The 22976-nt window shown below is 36.9% G+C and overlaps 1 protein-coding gene across 1 annotated transcript in view; it reads right to left on the reverse strand.

Annotated features, from left to right (window-relative positions):
* Gabra3 (gamma-aminobutyric acid type A receptor subunit alpha3) overlaps positions 1–22976 on the reverse strand; it is a 172720-nt gene that overhangs the window by 2344 nt on the left and 147400 nt on the right. The window contains exons 7-8 of the mRNA XM_059251255.1: positions 21036–21188; positions 13746–13957 (exon numbers count right to left, since the gene is read on the reverse strand). Of these exons, the coding sequence (XP_059107238.1) occupies positions 13746–13957; positions 21036–21188 (365 nt within the window). The remainder of the gene's footprint in view (positions 1–13745; positions 13958–21035; positions 21189–22976) is intronic.

Genomic DNA, 22976 nt, shown 5'->3' on the forward strand with positions numbered 1-22976 from the left:
GCAGGAAGAAAGATCCATGAGGGGCATTAAAGAACCTACTAAGTAGTAGGTTTGTATATAGAGAGGTTTTCTATTTGGAAAACAGAAACTGGCATGCACCATTTGAACTATCCTAGTCAGTCCCAACTGTTACCTTGAGAATAGAGTCTCAATCAAGGGATTGCCCACATGAGGGTTGTTTTTTTTTTTGGGGGGGGGTATATCTGTGGGGACTTTTCTTGATTGTTTGTTGATGTAGATGGGTCTAGATAACTGTGGGCATCACTATTATTTAGGCAGGTGGTACTAGACTATATAAGGAAGCTATGTAAGCACGAGCCTTCAGATTAGCCAGCAAGCAGCATTCCTCTGAAGTTTTTGTTTCAAGTTTTTGCTTGAGTCCCTGCCCCAGCTTCCCTCAATGACGGACTATGACGTAGTAATGTAAACCAAATCAACCCTTTCCTCTTGTTTTTAGTCAGTGTTTTATCACAGCAACAGAAAGGAAACTAGAAAATTCTAGCTAAGTGTCTTTGGATAAATCACTCCTCCTTTGTGAGCTTCAGTTTCTTCATTTGTAAACTGAAGGTGAAAATAGCTGGCAGATTATTGAGAGGATGAGAGGAGAGAATGGCAGTGGGAATTACTAGGAAACGTGACATTTTATAGATTGCATGATTTCATCCTTCACAATAACCATATGAAGTAGGTGACATTATTCACACTTAATATGTAAGTCAGCTTCAGATTAAATGGCAGAACACATACTATCAATCTGAGTTCCTGACTTCTGTCCATAGATACACTGTGCTGCTTTCTATAGCACAAGATACTCTTGGTTACCCGAGGGAAAAAAATCCAAAAAGGCTGATGCCATCAAGGGGCACACCTCCTGTGAAGAAGAGAGCTTGGTGAATCTGCAAAGTCATTCTGTCTTAAACATCATAATAAATACGATGGAATGTTTACATGCATTATCACAACAGCATGCTGACCTCATGCACTATAAAGGTGCTTAGCAAAGTAGGGGATGTACAAAGGGTTTCCACTCTTTCAGGGCTGCTAGCAGGAGCTACAGCCTCCCCACAGAGCTGAAGAAACACCTCTTCTGATACAGCAAAAGTAAAGACAGCAGGAAGCTTGCTATGGTGTTGCCCTTTGGGAGACTGTTTCCCCAACATAAACTATCCTGAAAACACAGTAAAAAGTGTTCCCCCTTTCTCTTTCCACATAAAAATGCTCATGTATATGTGGTGCCACATTGGGGTTGCCAATGCTTAGGTCTGGATTGGAACAGAGATGCTGCATGGCATGGTGACCAAAGGAGCAAGCTAGCTCCTAACTGCAGCCCAAGGCAGTGGCCTAGTTCAGGATGTAAAAACTCTTCCCATGTCTTCCCTTCAGCTCTTCTTCAGATACCTCAATCTCTTTCTTGATGCTTCTCAGAATTAACTTCTTTACTCTCCCAGTTCCTTACTTGTTTCCTTACTAAGTTTCTCTGTTCCTGCTTTCTTTTATAGCCCCTTTCTCCTCATCTCCCTTTTCTTCCTCCGAAGTTAAATCACAGTACCATTTCCTTTCCTGATCCAAATAATCACCTTTGTACATTTATTAAATATCAACAGGGCCAAAACATATGCTAGATATTTAGGGTTAAGTGGAAAAATTAGAATTTATACTTCAGTCCCTTTCTCCCAAGGTGCTCACAGCCTACTGTTGAAGAGAACCCTGTGAACACATGATTGTCATAATGTATAACCTGGGTCCTGTTTTGAGTAAAGTGTTATCAGTGTGCCTGCAGGTGTGGGAAAGGCAGCTCAAGAAGGCTGTGAGGTTTCCAGTCTGAGTTGAACAGTAAAAAATAACCCAATTTAAAAATGATCTTCAGCTGGGCAGTGGTGGCGCACGCCTTTAATCCTAGCACTTGGGAGGCAGAGGCAGGCGGATCTCTGTGAGTTCCAGGCCAGCCTGGTCTACCAAGCGAGTTCCAGGAAAGGCACAAAGCTACACAGAGAAACCCTGTCTCGAAAAAACCAAAATAAAATAAAATAAAATAACAGTGTACACTTCTAACAGTGGGGGCAAGGGCTGTCTCTGACTCTTTTGCTGGCTTTTGGTACTCTATTCCTCATACTGGGTCACCTTGCCCAGTCTTAACACACGGAGAGGTGCTTAGTCTCACTGCAACTTGAAATGCCATGTTTTGTTAATATCCATGGGAGGCCTGCCCTTTCCTGAACAAAAAAGGAGTACATTTGGGGGGTAGAAAGAAAGGGGATGGGAAAGGCACTGGGAGGAAAGGAGGGAGGGGAAGCTATGGGCAGGATGTAAAATAAATAAAAAAAATAGTTGAGCAGGAGTCACCAAATGATAATGCAGCAAAGGCCAGTGCACAGGCCTAGAACACTGTTGGAGGATGGCAAGGAGTTTGCTCTGGCTGAATCACAGTAAGCACAACAAACAAGTTGTAAGAACTGAAGGTGCAGATAGAAAAGGCCAGATCTTTGGGCCAACCCCTGTGATTGGATTGGTGATTACCCTGTTGTCCCAGAGATCCTTCACCCAGTGACTGGTGGAGGCAGGTTCAGAGACCCATGACCAAACATTGGGCTCAGGGGACCCCTGCTGAGGAGAGAAAAGAGGGATTTAGGAGTCAGGGACATCAGAGGAAAACCCACACAAAAGACTAGCCTGGTTCATGGGAACCTGTTCCTCATGCTGGATTGCCTTGCTCAGCCTGAATACAGGGGCTACATGCCCTTGGTCTTATGGCAGCTTGATATGCCATGTTTTGCTGCTGCCCATGGGAGAACAGCCTTTTTCTGAATAAGGAGGAGGGGTAGATTAGGAGGGGGACCAGAGGGCTGGTGGGCTAAGGAGTGGGAGGGGAGGAGTGAGGGGAGGCTGTGGTCAGGGTGTAAAATAAATAATTAATTTTTAAAAAGAAAATGCCAAATCTTAAAAGGCCTTGTGTACCACATTCTGCCTGCCTGTGTTGACATCAGCATTCTCAGTCAGGGGCAGGGAGTGTTGGAAATGAGGGGTGGGAGAATGTGCAAGATAAGGGGGTATTCATTTAAGTAAATAAACAGTCTGACTAATAGGACATTTCAAAAGCAATACTTTTCTTCTTTGTTAGATTGTAGTCACATTGTTACAAGCAGAAGGGGTACAAAACTCAAAACCTTCTAAGAACCTTATAAATACTTTAAATACTACATGAGGCTCATTTATAATTAGCAAAGTCATTGTGTGAATAGAGTCCCACTGCTAAATGCCTTTGCTATTAAATAAAATAGTGCTTTACTTGTTTGCCTGCTTATTAACTTGCTTAGTCATTTTTCTATAGTTAGACAAAAAAAAAGCCAAAAAAAAATAGAAAGTGAAGAAAACTTTACACTGACTTTGCTAAAAGCTTTTGCATGTCATTTCATTTAGTCATCTTATAAGCTGGTTATGACTAGGTCTTTGAAACAATCACTTGGGACAACAAACACTTTCTTTACCTCCACAGCCACTTTATGTTCTATAAGTGAAGAGAAGCAGCAGGTGTTTTAATCACAGACTATTTAAATAGTAAAGTAAAATTACCTTTTAGTTTCTCACATCATTTCCAATATGACATTTTAATCACTACTATATTCCTACCTGTATTGTCAAAAAAAGGAAATGAAATTGAATGTTACAGCATAGAGAAGGATGCAGAGAAGTTGTTCTTCAATGAGTAGAGAATTTTAAGTGTTAGAGATGAAAAGTATTCTTGAGATTAACTGTGAGTGTGCTTAACGTTATTGAATTACACACTTAATTGTTTGAAAATACATGGGTGGGAAAGAGATAAGAAGTGAGGGTGAGAGTAATCAGAATGCACTGTATACATATATAAAATTATCAAAAAATAAATTTAATTAATAAAAAATAGCAAATGTTACCATAATTTAAATGTCATTCATCTATATGTGATAGTTTTAATTGTCAACTTGGCACAATCTGGAATGGCTTGGGAAGACAAACTCAATAAGAGATTTTCTATATCAGGTTACTCCATGGGCAATCTATGGATAATTGTCCATTTTGTTAATTGATATGGGAATACCCACCCTAAAAGTGGGTGGCACCATTCTCTAGGCTTGGGTCTTAAATTGTTTTACAGTACAGAAAATGAACTGAGCAGTAGGTGTGCATGCATTCATTTCTCCCTGCTCTTGACTGTGGGTGGGACTGGCATCTTCAAGATTTTGTCCCTTTACTATCCTCTAGTTCTGGGCTGTAACCTGAAATTGTGAACTAACTAGGACATACACCTGCATTTATTTAAGTAACAAAATGAATCATATTGCTCTAATTAGAACTACCTAATTTTAACTACATATGCTATGTTGCTTATGATAGTTACTTTACATAACACATTTATATATGAAAAAATCATATAATGAATCAAAGTCCTTGCTCTCAGAAAAATCAGAGAGAGAACTTAGAAAGAAAGATGAATTACAAGAGACAATTTGGGGATGGGGAAATAGTTCAGTGAGACCAGAGTTAGTCCTGCTACCATTCCTGTGAAAACTGGGTGTGGCAGTTCACAAACCAGACAGAAATCCTAGTGCTGGGAGGGCTGGCAGGAGAGTCCCTGTAGCTTGCTGGCAGACAGTCTGTTTGAATTGGTAATGTATTGGGTCAGTGATAGATTCTGTCTCAAAAACTGAGGTAAAGAATGATAGAGAAAGGCAGATCAACTTATAGGGATCAGTTAATCCTACAGAAAGGAAAGAAAATTCAGATGGAAGGCCAGCTTCCTAAAAGAGTGAGAGTTATCTAAAGCATACATGGGAAATTATCCAGGTTCAAGTTACAGCTTAGAAGGAAAGAATGGAAGGGATTCAGATACTACCAGTGTTTTGAGGAGAAGAAAGAAACACAAGAAATTGAGGTAAATGTCATATGATGGTTTTCATACTCCCTAGAAAGATGGTAAAATAAATATTTAAAATTTAAATTAAGAGGTTAAAGATATGGCTCAGTGGTTTAGAAAGCTAACTATGCTTGCAGAAGACCCAAGTTCAGTTCCCAGTACTCAAATCAAACAGTTAGTTTACAACTGCCTGTATCTCCAGCTCCAAGGGAACCAATACACTCTGCAGTACAGGCCTCTACCAGCAGTGCACACACATGTGTACACACACACACACATACACACACACACACACACACACACACACACACATACACACACACACGATCAAAAATAAAATAAATAAATCTTTAAAAATATTTAAATTTAATTTTTATAAGAAATAGAAATGAATACTGAAACAGAAGGCCTGCAGATACTGAATGAAGGACCAGCAGAATTTAAGTATATAAGCTCCTAACCTTTACTAACCTGTTAATAGCTATATTTTTCAGAAAAAAACAAAAATCTACTTTGTGCTGAAATGACTGAGGAGTCTGTGGGTGCTGATAAGTAACTGTAATCATATATTATTGTAACTATACTGGATAAAGAAACAAAAAATAGAGAAATCAGATTTTGAAAGACTTCAAGTTATCGAATTACTAAATATTTCAAAATTGTCTGTTATATGGCATCCCTAGCATGCACCAGAGAAGAGTAAAACATGATCTCTGTCCTCAAGTTCACATTCCACTGAAAGGAACATGTAATAGAAACATAATCAAACACATACACCAATGTCAGGTAATGACAACTAAAGTTGAAACATATAAGGCAGATCAGTCTAGAGTAGGATAGTGAATGCTAGCTAGAAAAAGTATCTTTAAGAAGGTGATCCAAGACCTGAATAAGAGAAGACGAACTCTTAAAAGATCTTAATAACCAAAGTTCAGGGAAGAATGGTGATCACAAAGCATCTTATGGTTGAAATGGGAGTGATGTATTCAAGGGTCATAGACAGTGTAACTATGGGTTGAGAGGAGTCAATGAAAAGTTTAAAGGGGGGATTGCAAAACTGAGTATAATGATACATGACAGAAAACCCCACCTACCTTGGAGATTTGGGTAGTAGGATGACTAGCTGAATGTCATCCTGAGCAACATAGCAATATTCCAATCCCAGAAAAAGGGAAGTAACATGAAGCACATGCATGTGTGTGTGTGTGTGTGTGTGTGTGTGTGTGTGTGTGTGTATCAGAGCATTCTTAACTCAGAGTCAATTTTTTTTTGCTAAGCTTTCATGTACTAGAAATAATTATTAGAATTGAATTTATATTTGCTCTTAGTCTGTTCATTTTAGCCTGTCCTTTCAAACTTTATACATTCTTTCTGATTATTTCAAAAGTTAATCATCTCCTAACAACCATATGGATTTGAATCTCTACCTTATATTTCTTCATTTGAGCTTCAATGGACAACGTATTGAGAGATTAGAGTAAAAGAGAATCCTGTGAATTATCCCCAGGAGCCTCTGTTTAGGTCAGGTCAATGTCAATCCACTGATGAATTCTATTTGACTTTAATTGGTCAACCAGTTATATCAGCCTACATGTACTACTCTAAGCGTTTTTCTAGGACATATTAGAAAGTTAATCAATGGAGCTGAAGCAATGGCTCACCATTTAAGATGACTTACTGTTCTTGCAGAGGACCTAGGTTCAATTCTCAGCACCCAGAAGATAGTTCACAATTCTAATCACTGGGGATCTGATACTCCTTTCTAGCCTCTAGAAAGCACTGTATGCATTAGTCTACTTACATGCATTCAGGTAAAACAGTCACACACATAAAATAATTGTTTAATTTAATAAGGTATCTTGATAAACTCTACACCATTTCCTGTTCTATCAGTTCATTAAACATTTATTAGAAGTCAATTTGTCATAACTTGTCCTTAGTGAACTTAAACTATATCTGCTGTGAATATTGCTTTGTATACTGTGAATGTGTTGCTTGGTTGATAAAATGCTGATTGGCCAGTAGCCAGGCAGGAAGTATAGGCAGGATAAGCAGACAAGGAGAACTGTGGGAAGGCTGGAAGGCTGAGTTAGAAGATGCCAACCCCCTGTCCAGGGAGCAACAATGTAATGGCACACAGGTAAAGCCACGGAACACATGGCGACATAAAGATTAACAGAAATGGGCTGAGTTTAAGTGTAAGAGCTAGTCAGTGGTTAGCCTGAGCTAATGGCCAAGCAGTTTTAATTAATATAAACCTGTGTGTGTTTATTTGGGTCAGAGCAGCTGCAGGACTGGTGGGTGAGAGAGATTTGTCCTGACTGCAAGCTGGGCAGGACTGGAGAAACTTCAGCTACATATATCAATTACTGAAATAATTTCTCTGAAAATATCTATTTAACAATATATTCTGGAAATTTTTACTTATGAGACCTGGGACATCTTTATTCTATGGAACAAACAAAAAACAAAAATAGCTTTTTGGGCTTTGTTTAATTTTATTTTTTCTTTTTATAGTGATGAACTCAAGCTTGGGACTTTAATGTTCAAGATGAACAAACATTCTACCACAGAGTTATAATCACAAGCCTAAAGCTTCATCTTTTGTTAAAGAAGAATTTTATAACCTTGATACAAAAACACACTAGAAATCAGATCAGGGTGATGAAGACACTTAAAATGTCTGTTGCTTTAGGGTTCTGGTCCAAAATAGAATTTCAACAAGTGGTTAGCATAGCCCAGGAGGAGAAACAAATTACCCTTATCTTTGAGCACAATCAATTTTATATTGGTAATAATAATATCCAAGGATTAAGTTTGATCACTACATATTGTCAAAGAATGGAAAATTAAGGTCATAGCTCTAAATGGGCACATGGAGGTATGCACACGTGCATTTATAATATAGAGTGCTTTCCAGTGAGCAAGGGAAACTTCTTGCTGCTTAGAAGCAGAATCATTACAAGTGCTAATAACCATGAGAATTTATATAGACAGAAAATGACGCTGAAATTATAACGATTACAACTCACTTTCAAGTGCTCAGCCCTGTTCTAATCATCCTCTGAGTCACTTCCTAAAAGGATGTTTCCACACATAACAGGTAGTAAAGAATTGCTCTATTGCAACTTAAAGTAATAACTAATGCAAAATGTGCTGCAAGTTGGAAGAAGATGAGCAATAAAGATTGTTGGATAATATATAAGAGAAACATGAGAGGCATGAAAACAAGTTGTAAAAGATCATGAAATTAATGTAAGACAATTAGGGCTGGAGAGATGGCTCACTGGCCAGTAAATCTAGCCAAATTGGTTAAATGAGTGAGAGACTCTGTCTCCAAAGGTAAGGTGTATAAGTGATTGAAGAAGATGCCACAAAATGAAGATAAATAGGAATTGTTGACAATTGTAAGAGACACAGAAAATAGGCTTGGAAAAATGCCGATAAAATTAAATTAAAAATAATAAATAATAAAGAGTTAAAAATTATTAGAGAAGAAATGGTAGGTATAGAAGATAACAGAAATCTCTATGGTACACATAATTGGTACTTCTAGGAAAAAAGCAGAACAAATTTGTGATATCAAACCTATCCTTAGGCATTAAAGGCCAAGACTTTACAGCTTTTAAAGAAAACGTCTGTCAATTTTGTATCCAGCTATTTTGCTGAATTTTTTTATCAGCAGTAGTAGTTTCATGATAGAGTCTCCAGAGACTTTTAAATATAAACTATATCATCTGCAAATATACTGTGAATTTCATATTTTCATTTATTTTTCCTTTGATCTCTTTCACTTGTCAAATTGCTCTAGCTTAGACCAAGTATTATGTTGAACAGGAGTAAGGAGAGCGGTCATTCTTATTTTAGTGGAAATTATTTGATGTTTTCTCCCATCATGATGATGTTGGATGAGAGCTTCCTATATATTGTCTATGCTGAGTTGAGATATGTCCCCTATATCCCTAGTCTCTTTAGGACTTTTATCATGGTGGATGTTGGATTTTTGTCAAAGGCATTTCTGAATCTAATGACATAATCATATATTGGGTTTTGCCCTCTTGTTTATTTAAGTGGTAAATTACATTTACTGATTTACTTACATTGAAAAATCTCTGCATCACTGGGATAAAGCCTACCTGAACACAGTAGATAATCTTTTTGAAATTATTTAAGTTAGGTATATAAGTGCTGTGGGATAAGATAACCATTTTGTACACTGTGAAGATGTGTCTCTGTTTTACCTCACTTGTTTAAGGTACCTTCTGATTGGTTTAATAAAGAGCTGATGGCCAATAGATAGGCAGGAGAGGATAGGTGGGACTTCTGGAGAGAGAGAGAGAAACATGGGGGAAATTTTTTGAGAGGCAAGGAATTCACCAGTGAGACATAGAGGAAGTGGGATGCATGGTACTAAGGAGAGGTAATGAGCCACATGGCAGAACATAGATTAATATAAACAGGTTAATTTAAGTTTTAAGAGCTAGATGGCAACAAGCCTAAGCTAAGGCCAAACTTTTGTACTTAACAAGAACTCTCTGTGTCATTATTAGAGAACTGGTGGTTCAAATAAAGTCCAAATACAATTGGTGTCCAACGTGGAGGCATGTATATCCAAGTACAGGGCCTGAAAGAAGCTGGCAAGCTACTCAGCAGGAGACTAGGTAAAAACACCTGCTGCAGTACAGGATCAGCAACTTTCCAGAGCTGGGGCAGGTAAATGTGGCTCCCAGCCAGTGTCTGCAAGTGGAAGGCATTCTATACTTGGTATATATGATACCTTTGAAAGTTCATGTGTATTCAGAAAAAAAAGGATAAGACACCAATGAGGACAATGAGATGCTAGCATCTCAGCTGCTAGCTGAGATGGTTTAGCCTCACAGACTACTCTAGTCAGGACTCAGATAAGCCCTACACTTTCCCATTACACAGAGACTGGACAACAAATGATGCAGCTAGCTCTCTAAGAACTTGGTCATTATCCAAATTTTCTCAGAGTCCCCTAAAAATGGCATAACCCACAGACAACAGAGAGTAATTTTAAGAACATGATGCCCACATTCCCAAGAGGTAGAGTGGGTAGTTTTTGATCATTCAGTAGGTTATGGATGTTTGTCACTGATTAGGTGGGTTAGTTGAAAGTTGTTATTGGTCATGGTCAGGGAGGTAACTAAACAAAGGAGATTAAATTAAGGAAGTTTTTTCCTTCCTTTCTCTTTCCTCTATCCTTCTTTCTCTTCCTTTCTGGTGAAAAATGGGGGGAGGGATATAGGAATGATAGGATAAAAGGGTAGATTATTGAATCTATTTTTAAACTAAAAAGCAACTATTAGTCTCACACATTTTACATTGGTATGGATTTTTGTGTATTGATACAAACTTAACATTATTTTTGTAACAGCATTCTGTATCATACATATGCCCCTCATTTAAAATTGCAATGTAAAGTTTTAGTCCTTGAAAGCTACTAACACAAATGGATAATTAAAATAAAAATCAAATTTGTAGTAAGGGCTTAGAGGTAGACAGAAATAAGCTTTATTTCACCTTATGTATTTTAGATAGGTGGTTTTCAAACACTTCAGAGATCTACAGAATATGACATTTAAGATGTTTTAATAACATAAGGCTTTTTACGACAGTGAGACATGTCTGCTCCTGGCAGCACCAATCTATTTAAAAAAAGATGGGTGTCAGAGGAACTCTATATGGAATTTGCTTTAAATGTTGCAAAGCTAGTCACTGGGCAAGAAACTGAGCTTGCCTTGACTGCTGACGGTATGTTGTCCAAATTAGACAAGCAAGACTCAAAGGAAGTTGACTGCAAAATTCTGCAAAGATAAGGTAGGCCGGTCCTTCAAAAGTCCTGCTTCATGGGAAAGTATCTCAGATATTCTGAGCCTGTAGGCTGAAGATGGATGCTTCAATGTTGCAGAAGTACCTTGTTTGATTGTTCAGGCAGTCAAATGTCTCTGTCATTTATGTCGTTTGTAAAGTTGATTGCTTTACACTTCCTGTTTACTCGGGTAATATATATCCTTCTCAGGTCTCTGATGGGGTTGAAGACTAGATAGTTATAGTTTTACAGGTTTCCTGTTTATCAAATTCAGAAAAGAAACTCACAGAAGGATGTAAAGTTTATAAAGGTTGAGAGATTTAAAAGCTTAAATTTTTTATCTAAGAAAATGTTTTAAGGTCTGAAAAGGTATTTTTAGGTTGGTAATACAAGTTATGATAGAAAATGATTTAGGTATAAAACTTTGGACTCACCAAGATAGGATAGATAATAGAATATTTTCTCCAAATTTGCCAAATACAAATGGACTGGACACTGTGAATGTAGTTCTTAACTAATAATTGTTCTTATTGCATATAGCTTTACTGTGTTAGAGTTAAAACATTTCCTTTTTATTTAGACAAATAGGGGAAATGTTGTCAGATAATCTTTTGTACACTGTAAAGATATGTCTCTATTTTACCTTACCTGTCTAAGGTACCTTCTGATTGGTTTAATAAAGAGTTAAATGGCCAATAGCGAGGCAGGAGAGGATAAGTGGGACTTCCAGAGAGAGAGAGAGGAACTTGGGGAAAGAATCTGAGAGGTGGATGATTTGCCAGCAAGATGTAGAGGAAGTGGGACACACAGTATTGAGGAGAAGTAATGAGCCACATGGCAGACCATAGATCAATATAAATGGGTTAATTTAAATTTTAAGAGCTAGTTGGGAATAAGACTAAGCTAAGGCCAAGCTTTCATACTTAATAAGAAATCTCTATGTCATTATTTGGGAGCTGACGGTCCAAAGAAAGTATGTCTATATCTAACTATTTTATTAAGTTTTTTCTTGCATCAAAGTTCACCAGAAATTCTGGTCTATAATTTTCTTCTTTTTTTGGGTTGGACCTTTGGTTTTGGTATCAGGGTAATAGTGGCTTTATAAAAGGAATTTGGAAATATTCTTTTCCTATTTTGAAGAAGACTACACACCCAAGAGTATTTGGCAATACAAGTTGATCTTGAAGAGTTTAAAAACAACAAGATACAAAAATGTTAGGTGGATGGGTAAGGGCAGGCATATTTGGGAATAACTAGGGGAAGGAGGTGAATATGATCAAAACACATTGCATGAAACTCTCAGAGCACTAATGAAATCCATTGGAAGACCATGTAGTGTACAGCAAGTGGATTTCACAAATGAAAGGTATATTTACATGAAAATCTATACCGTAAAACCAAGTATTCTATAGTATGAGAAGTTTCCAGTTGGCTCTATTTCTGGATAACATCATTCAGTTCCAGCATTGAGAATAGCAATTGATTCCTACAAAGTCTTAGAGAAAGAGGATAGGAACTACAAACTTAACACCATTACAAGCATAATTCAGTACAAAGACATTTGATGGTTATTTTGCACATGCAAAAAAATGGGAAATACAGTTCCAATGAGACCTTTAAAAACTTCTAGACAACAGCTTTGAGATAACTAAGAAATTAATGGAAAATAGGTATATTGACTTTTGAGAAAATATCACATTTAAATGTAAAACTATGACTAAATACCAATAAGAATTATGGTTACATAAAGTGATATTAATATAAAACTTGACAAGGCTTCAATATCACTAGTACAAAGCTGAGCAACAAATAGAGAAGAAAGTGTGAGAAGTAGGATAAGTACACCAATTTCCTTATGTTTTGTAGATGAGGTTAACATTCTTGGATAATAACTGACAAATCAATATATAAAAGGGTCAATGTATGGCAAAGATAAAATTATAATAACTAGAGACACCACAATAAAAAAAATCTTATGGTAGAGTAGATGGAGGAAATATAGACACAGTTTTTCTTCATTTACACCAAAGTTAATAAGTTCTGTTTAGGTAAGTAATTATAGTCTGTTTCAAAGATTGCTAACTTGACATTCTGTTCTATGAAATACATCTTTTACCTCAGCTTGAAAAGGCTTCAGCACCATTTCTCTTTTCTATGGTTCTTTAAAGGGTAATTTTTGGATTATATTTTCAGTCCTTTTTAGAATATTATATAATGCACATTTAGGTCTAGATACCTCAACTCATTCAAACTATTTAGTGATGATATATGTGATCTCATTCATGGCTAATTCCTATCGGTCCAATGAGTTTATCTTGTCTCTATATGTACCTATTTAGCTAGTATTTCTTTAGCTTTCATTCTTATTCAGATGCTGTGCCAAGATGAAGATAAGGCCACAATAGTCATGATGTTCATAACTTAGTAAAGAGGCAAATGAGTACTCTTAATACAACTAAATTATTTTAATATCAGAGTACTCACACACAGGAAAGCCAAATCTGTCTCCATGGTTCCTAACAGGCTCCACAGAGAAAGTAATGTTTTAGTTGTGTTTGGAAGAATAAGTCTTACCAGAAAGAGAGAAAAAAAGTACATTTCAGATAGAGAACACAAAATACACAAAGACTTGGAATTAATGATAAGCACTTCATTTTGACTGTAATGTGAATGTTCCAGAGAGGGAGGTAAAAGTGGTCTTGGAGACTGTTCTTCAAATGTAGATAAGACTCCAAGCTTCTGGGTAGGTTTCTAAATAGCAATGTCCCCAGAGTCTAGCAGCATCATATTTATATTTGACTCAATGCAAGATATAAGCCCTACATGCTATTAGCCTTTGTTTCATAGTTCCTAGTTGAACTCCAGGTTACCAAGAAACACTCCAGTTGAGAACTGGATTGATGACCCCAGTGAATAGCACATAGCCCTGCTCAGTTCCTGTGAGCTACAGGCTGTTCACTTCTGGTCCCAATATAGATCTCTCAGGAAGTGCTTCCCAGATTTTCCTTTGCAACAACTCACCTTCATCTCCAGGGCTTCTGGTAACTTCTTGCCTTCCCAAGCCCAACTCCGCTTGGTGAAGTAGTTGACAGTGGCAAATTCAATCAGTGCAGAAAATACAAAGGCATAACAGACGGCTATGAACCAGTCCATGGCCGTCGCATATGCCACTTTAGGTAAGGAGTTTCTGGCACTGATACTCAAGGTGGTCATAGTGAGAACAGTGGTGACACCTGTGGAGAGAAAAGTCAAGAACCAGTTGCAACTAGAAGACACTGGCAGTGTACTTGATGGAGTCACCAACTTCCCACCTGAAAGGAAGTGTTTCACCTCACTTGGTAAGGCCCCTTAACTTGTGTTGTCTGTGGAGTAGCCTGCTGTACTTTTCTGTAATAAACTATACTTCCCCTTTGCTTCCAACTGCCATAAGAATTAGATTCTTCAGTGCAGTACCTCTATAGCTGTCCCCTAGCCTCTGACTAAGCATTTCTGCTGAAGAATGGGTAGCCCATTTTGTTGTAAGAGAGCTTCTAAATTAGAAAGACTTACTTTTGAGCTAAATCTGCTTCCTCTAATGATCAGCCTACTAATGGATCTCAATGTTCTTTCTGTGACCCATCTGGAAGAGAAAATGTGTTCCCTCATCACCAGGATAGGCCTGTAGAGACCCAAGAAGAGCCTTTTCATCTCCAGAGTGCTGGAGATCAGTGTTTGCCTCATGTCCTCCTTTTGCTAACCTTTCTCTCAGTCCTGGTAGTTTTCTTTTGACAAGCCTGAAACTGAGGCCATGATTCAGGGCACAGGTCTGAGTTCAGTCTGGTTTCTACTTCTCTTTTTTGTGATGTCCTTCTAATAAGGCAACAAACTACTATAGAACGTATTTCTATAACTGTATCAAGTTCTAGATCTCAACTGAGCTTTCTGGGCAATCAAAACTATTCCAAAAGCTGTATCTTGTGAGCTTTTTTAGAACTAGAACTTTTTTGGCTTCCACTTACTCATTTTGTAGCTTGGTATTTCCTTTAATCCCTCTGTGCCTTCTTTCTCCCCATCTGTGAGTATCAGATAACCTGGGACTTTCATATTCCCAAACTCAATCAGATTTGAAGAAGAAATGATCACAATCTTTCTGAGTGTTGTAAGGCTGAAGAGGATGAGAAATCTGTGCATGGGTCAAATAGGGGCACGGAATGAAATGATGATGGGGTGAGATGCTACAGAGTAAGGCAACAAGAGGCATCACTAGCTCTATTAACTCTACTGAGAGAGTAAGCCTTGTGAGTGACCACCCTGGTGCTTCTTCTCCTGCCTTGCTTCTTTGAATTCCTTACTTACACATTTGCTGTATACATGAAAATCTAGACTGGAGAAGAATTTGCAACAAAGACCCTAAAGGTACATCTTTGCAGAAACTTAGCATCAGAGCTGAGTATCAAAAACACAGCTTAAACAATGTGAGGATCAAATACAATGTTAGTACTTATAAACAAAAAACTAATAATAGACCAAAACTTCATCAACCTTAATATACAAAGAAGAGAGTTTATGAGTGACATAGACTCGATACTTATTCATGTATGAAGTTCTCAGAAAAATTAAATTGAGAAAAAGAAAGTAGAGCCTTATGGGAGAAATAAGCTATCTCATTCATAGCTATGAACAAATGCATGGTCCATCTGAGCACATCTATAGCAACTGTACTGTACCATAAGTGTTCTGTGTCTTATCTCAATGAAGAGATTTTGAGCTTTAGCCTTTGGGACTTAATTAGACTTGTCGCTTTTTGGAGAGCTCTTAGCTAGTCAGAGTTGCAGGGGCTCTCAATCAAACATTCTGTATACTTCATAGAGTATCTCAGCTTTTAAAAAGGGAGCCAGCCTAACAGTGATTCTGTTTTAAGACTCTTCCAAAAAGCTCTTCTTCAAGGACTAAGGTAGAACTGACTGACTTGTTTCCTATGAGTACTTTTAGTACACTTACTTATTAAGATGTGTTTATTCTACCAAATTGCATGATGAAGTGAAATGACATGACTACTTCTCATAGACTCTTTATGTCTCTAACACCCCCTCCTTGCTCTCGGCTCTACATCCAGTTTCATGTCATTATCATATAGTATGTGCTTATTTTTGTCTGGATACATTCATTTAGTGTAATAGTTTGGGTTTATTCATGTTTCATACATCTTGAGAGTAATCTTCTTGATTTCAGAGTGAGTCCATAGTTTTAGTATAACCTAATTTGTTCATCTATTCACTTGTTAATGGGCATCTGGATGTTTCCAATACTCAACACATAATAAAAGAGGCATTAAATATTTATGTAAGTATGCTTTCATTTCTATTCATAAATAACTAGGGATGGAACTGCAAGATTATGTGGTATGGATATGTTTAAGTTTATATGACATTGTCAAATTTATTAAAGTAGTTGTACATTTAACTGTCCCAGAATATATACACAATTCTCAGTCACTATGTATCCTTGATTTATGAAATTTTAATGCTAATTGATATTTTGTTCATTAATAATGAAAATATGTAGAATATTTTTTTTATTTTTCCACATCAACTTACATACATTACATTAGACCACAGTATTTTCTTTATAGATCTTTGGTATTATTTGTAATTTAATATAGAGTCACCATGACTCATTCATTTATTATTTTTATTGATAATTTCAACCTTCTTTCCAGGATAATTTTTCTTTCATTTAGTGAACAGCCATCACTATTTCTTTTCTTTTTTGTCTTTTGAGACAAGGTTTTTCTGTGTAACAGCTCTGGCTATCCTGGAATGCTCTCTGTAGACCAGACTGGCTTCAAACTCAAAGATCCACCCACCTCCACCTCTTAAATGCTGGGATTAAAGGCATATACCACTACTGGGCATTGGTGGCCATTGGTGTTTCATTCAGGGAAAGTCTAATGATAACAATCACAAATTTGCATTCTTTCAGCTTATCTTACTGAGGTTTATATATTTCCTTCTATTTATAACTTTATATCCTTCTTTATATAGGGCCAGTTTTAGGCTATTATCTCTTCAAAATTGTTTCAACCATTCTTTCACTTCCGTCATTCTACTGTGTTATGCCTTCTCAGTAAGTCTCATGCCATTTATCTCTGTGCATTTCATTTTTGTCTTTTTAGGTATTTTCTTTTTATCTATCTTTCTTTTATATTTTATTTTGTTTAGGTAACATTTTTCATTTACTATACATACTGACTACAGTTTTCCCTCCCTCCTATTGGCCTCTCCTGCTCCCTTCCTCCATTTCCATTCAGAAAGCAGCAGGCCTTCCATGGACTTGAACAAAGCATGGCACATCAAGTTGAAGCAGGACCTAGCTTCTCCCCTTGAGTCAAGGCTGGGCAAGTGTAATCCAGCAGGGGGAACAGGTTCCCAAAAGCCAGCTAAGTGCCAGAGACAGGTCCTGATCTCACTGCTAGGAGCCTTAACAAGAGACCAAGCCACACAACTGTCACATATATGCAGAGGACCTATGTCAGTCCCATGTAGGCTCCCTAACTGTTGGTCCAGAGTCCATGTGCTCCCATGATTTATCTTTCAATTCAGGGGTAACAGCTAGCTCAATCGGTAGAACAAAAGACTCTTAATCTCAGGGTCATGGGTTTGTGACCCCTGTTGGGTGCCAGATGTTGATCAAATCTTAGGTGTTCTTTTAATAAAAAACCCAGAGCCAGATAAAAGGGTGAAAGCTGGAAGATCAGAGAAGCAGAGCAGCTAGCCACTAGTTCTTACCTCTATGAAATCCTCAGTTTAAAGAGAGTGAATTCTTGTTTCCACATGCCTTATATACCTTTCTCTGCCCAGATATCACTTCCTGGGATTAAAGGCATGTATGCTTCCCAGTACTGGGATTAAAAGTGTGTGCCACCACTGCCTAGCTCTGTTTCCAGTATGGCCTTGAAGTTGGATCTCTGCTTCCTGAATGATAGGATTAAAGGTGTATACCACCACTGCCTGACATCTATGTCTAATCTAGTGGCTGGCTCTGTCCTCTGGTCCTCAGGCAAGTTTATTAGGGTACACAATATATCACCACATAAATATATTTAAATAAATGAGTATTCATTTGTATTTTCAAGTTCCATGATAACCAATATGTTCAATATATTCTCTCCCCTAGTCTTTCTCCTGCATTTTTCCTCCTTGCTTTCATTTATTTATGTATATTCATCATGGCTATTTGAAAGTCTGTTTGATTACTCTAACATCTATAGTCCTACAAGTCTGTATTTTTGTGATATAATTCATATACAATAAGATGAAAATATCTTTCACATTTGAGCTCTTTGGAGAAATGTATTGAATTGTATCAATATACAGTTAGCCATCATTATATTTTTGTGAATGAAATATATGAACATTCTTATAGAAGTACTTTTACTTAATGCATTTTATTACATTATTTATTTCAATTGGTTATGTATGTAGGAGAAGAATATCCAGATTAGGGGATTTATGCAAAGTGTTATAACCGCTTTGGAAAATGTTTGACCAATTTATATAAGGTACATATTCCACAAAATACATAGATATTGTATCATTTTTTGTTCTTTATTCCAAGAACATGATATTTTAATTTTTGTATTTAAGTCCATGAATAATTTTCAATTAATTCTCTCCAATGATATTTTTGTAATAAATCAAGTTTCCATATACAAGAGAATACTTTCAACTCACTGTAGTGCTTAATTTACTTATTTTTCTTTTTTATGCCAATACAGTGATGCCTTAATGACTATTGCATTTTAATCATCTTGACACCCTATGGAGCATGTCTCTCCATACTGTTCTTATTCAAAAGGGTATTGACTATCCTTGGCTCTTTGTCTTTAAATTTTAAATTAACATCTCAACTTGGAGGATTTCTCATCAATGCAATTACTGTAAATAAGATTTCCGAATTAGTATGAGACCAAGTTTAAACTATAAAAGAATAAATTCTCAACTGTCTCACTTATCCAGAGGGGCCTATGCTGGGACACTTTGCTCAGCCTTGGTGTAGGGAGGAGGGGACTGGATCTGCCTGGGCTGAGTCTGCCAGGCTGGGCTGACTCCCTGGGGGAGACCTTGCCTTGGAGGAGGTGGGAGTGGGGGGTGGATTGGGGGCAGGGATGGGGGTGGGATGAGGGAGGATGGGGAATTCATGGCTGATATGTGAAATTAAGTTAATTATGAAATAGAAATACTATAATAAAAAAAGAATAAATTCTCAAGGAAACCTGTATTTTACACATAGCTCAGGCCAAACCCAAAATGTTTTCATATTATCTCTCTATTCTATGTGTAATTTCTTAATTTTCTCTTACATTGAGGTCACAACCATTCAATGGTATTGGATTTGTGGGAATATTTTTTTTGTCTTAATTTCTTGTGGTTGATATAACAAGTTATCACATATCTAGTGGCTTAAAACACCACAAACCTGTAATTACAGATCTAGGCACAATAAGCCTGAATTTAGTTTTACTAAGTTAAGGTCAAACTTGACCAGAGCCCCACTCCCTCTGAAGGCTTCAGTGTAATAATAATAATCTATTGCCTTTTGCAGTTTTCATAGCTACATCAATTGCATTTCTTGGCTAGTGAGCCTTTTCCTCTTTCTATAAGACAACAACAGAACATCTTCCAATCTGGCCTGCTTCCTTTATCACAACACTTATTCTTCTGTAGTTAAATACCTGGCCAGTACAGAATAATATCTCTAGCTGGAAATCTTCAACTTCATCACATCTGAAGATTCATTTTCACCATGTATAGTCATATTTCCACATCCCAGAAACTTGGAGATGAATTTTTGGAGGATATTACTCAGTATCCCACAGCTTTAGTTATAATCTGTAATAATGTTGAAGCTCAGCACCCTCTTTTATATTTTAAAATTCAGATACTTCTTTACTAAAACTAGTAACCCAGCTAAATAGTCACTTTTTATTGAAAATAATTTTTGATATAATATATTCTGATCATGGTTTTCTTCTAATAATGGCCACTTTTAACCACACCCGTAAAGTTTCTGTTTCCTTTACTTCAGTAACATCTGAGTATATCACAGTAACTAACAGATAGCTTCCATCTGTGTTTTACAAAAATTTGCAGTGGCCCTTCAGCCCACATGATTATTTCCTACCGCTAAATACTTCTCTCTTGACTTCTATAATGTTGTACCTTTCTTATTGTTTTGTACTTTCTCTTTCTCTACTGCTATTTCCTCCTGAACCTGACCCAATGTGCTACTTCTCTTTGAAACATAATTTACTATTGATGTAACAACACTGTACAGCTTCAAGATATTGGCAGAAATGCCTTCTGTATGGGTATCTAGCATATTTGAATATATGCTACACAATCTCTGTTTCCCTAGTGGTTCAATAGCCTGAAAGAATTAATTTTTGTCCTCCAAAAATCTTGCTGTGGGAAAAACAGGCAGAAAAATGTTTTGTATGCTTTAAGTCTCTAAGGAAAACAAGGCCAATGATATGCAAACTTCTTCCTAGATAAAAGTAACCTTATACTGAAGTAAATTTCTCTGATTCTACATACTGCTCGAGAAACCATTTAAAGTGTATGCAGCCTTTACTGAATATCAGTGAGTTCCTGCTCTCAAAAGTCTGGAGCAGATGCAACAAGTCATAAATGTAAACAGAAAATTGTTCCTGGGGGTTGGAGAAATGTTTCAGCAGTTAAAAGCATTTGTTCCTCTTACAGAGGACTTGGATTCAGCTCCCATCACCCACATGGTAGATCACAGCCATTTGTATCTCTAGTTCTAGGTGGATCTTATGTGCTCTTCTGATCTCATAAGCACCAGGCATGCACACAGTGCACACACACATACATACATACATACATACATACATACATACATACATACATGGAAACACTCATAAACATAAAATAAAATAAATTTTAAAATGAAAAAGGTACCTTAGAAAGCCCAATCTACTTCTCTGTTTTTGGTTGGTTTTCCACCCTTGACTTTTTCTACTCTCTGCACTAAATTCATATTTTTTTTTCACGGAAGACTCAATTTCTTCTTGGTTCCCAGGACAAAATGAGATAGGGAACATTTGAGTAATTACGCTATTACATCAATCGCATCCCTGCTCCTTTGTTAAGAATTCATTTGCTTGAAATCCCAGCATCTGGTAATGCTATTACCTCTACTGGGCTTGGATACCATCCTGTATCTGCAGCAATGGTTCATTCTTCTACTTTTCTTACCTCTACTATGACAATGCAAGTGCTTCTTCCCCATTCTCCATGAAGCAACACTTACCAAAGACTGTGCGGGCAGGGACAGATTCTCTATTAAGCCAGAAAGACACTTGTGACAGAATGACAGTCATGATACATGGCAAGTAGGTCTGGATGACAAAGTAGCCAATTTTTCTCTTCAGATGAAAGTGGGTTGTCATGACGACATATTCTCCTGGACAGAGAATAAAATTAGGCAGAATGGAGCCATACAAACATTGTTAAACCAATTTTGGCCTCAATTCTGTTCCCAGAGATCTTCAATCTTACATTCAAATTAAGACATACTAATGCCTTCCAAACTCTTAAGCTCCTTAATAATTAAAATTATGCAATAGTATTTTGATGTGAAAGATACACTAACAGTATACTATAACAAGTTGCTCATAGCAACTCAGACAAGTTTTATTCAAATCATGTTTTTATTCAAGAAATGAGAAATAATTTTTTTTATAAAGAAAGCACTTACTACAACTCATGTAACACTTTATTAAAACAATAAATCTTCACAATGGCCCTATGAAGTGTGGACTCCTGTGGTCCTCATTTTACAAGTTAAGAAACTCAAACAAGAGATTGAACACCTTGCACAGGTACTCAGTTAGTAACTAGTAGTGACCAAAAATTAAGCTCACATAGGTTGTATCCATAGTGTTTTATTTTCAACACCAAGCTTTGGTATTCTATAGGCATTATTTGATTAGAACCAAAAGATCACATGAAGGGTGGAAAGAAGGATCAGTGATAATGATCATGCATAGGTTCCTGCAGAGAACCCAGTTTCAGTTTTTAGCACCCATATCAGGCAACACACAACCTCCTGAAATTCCAGCTCCAGAACAACTTACACTCTCCTCTGGCCTCTATGAGCCCCACATGCATGTGATATATATACAAACAAGCACACACACACAAACATATGGATCTATAAATTGTTTTAAAGTTCACATAGCAGAATGTGACCTGGCTTATATTACCCCATTCCCTTCAATAGAGCTGCTGATACGAAGTAAAACAACAGTTCATAGCAATTATTGCTCTGTTAATATCAATCTTCAATCAGTAATTCTCAGGCTTCTGTATTTTTCAATAGCATTCAACATAGGTAAACCCTCCATTTTCCATGAATAGCAGAGGCAGAGAATAGCATGATGTATCCTTAATCCAAGCACCACTAAAGATGGCTGGCCATTGGTAGAAGCTACAAACAGGAAAGGGACAGATTCTTCCTCACTATTTCTAGATAGAAATAATCTTGGCAATGCTTTGATTTCAGATTCCCAAACTCCAAACCTTAGAGATAAGAAATTTAGCCTGTTTTAAGCCACCAAGGTGGTAATAACTTGTTATAGGAGTCTTGGGGTTCCTAACTATAGCTAGATATGTATTTGGTATAACAATTTGGACATCTAACAGGAATTTTGATATTTTACTTTCTCTATCCCCTATTCTGTTCCAAACTGATCCTACCAACAGATTATCCCATCTCAAAAACTAGTAGCTCTCTGGTGTCTAAGCCCAAATTTAAAATATTCAAAATGTTTGGCATTGTATTCTCCCCTTGTCTTTGTCTTTGTTTTCATATATCTGACTTCCTTTTTTCCTTCCTTTACTTCTTCTCTTCCCACACCTTTATTCTCCTCTTCCATTGCATGTCTCTCATCCTTTCTTATTGATAAGGAGTTGAGGACTTATTTTTTCCTAAGAGTTGGACTTTGATTGGCTTGACCATTTTTCCCATACTTATCAATCATATTTCTGATTCATGTGAAATATCTAAACATATAAAATATAATTTATATATTAATGTTACTATGTACTACTTAATATTCACAGTTGCACTCTATGAATCTGAAAAGGAAGACAAATATACTTGTGAAATGTTTATCAAATCGACCATTTGTTTTAAATAACTGAATATATTTTCTTCATACTTTTCTCCCCTTTCTTCATTCACTATTGG

Source organism: Peromyscus eremicus, chromosome X (assembly GCF_949786415.1).
Source record: "Peromyscus eremicus chromosome X, PerEre_H2_v1, whole genome shotgun sequence".
In the NCBI taxonomy this organism is placed as follows: domain Eukaryota; kingdom Metazoa; phylum Chordata; class Mammalia; order Rodentia; family Cricetidae; genus Peromyscus; species Peromyscus eremicus.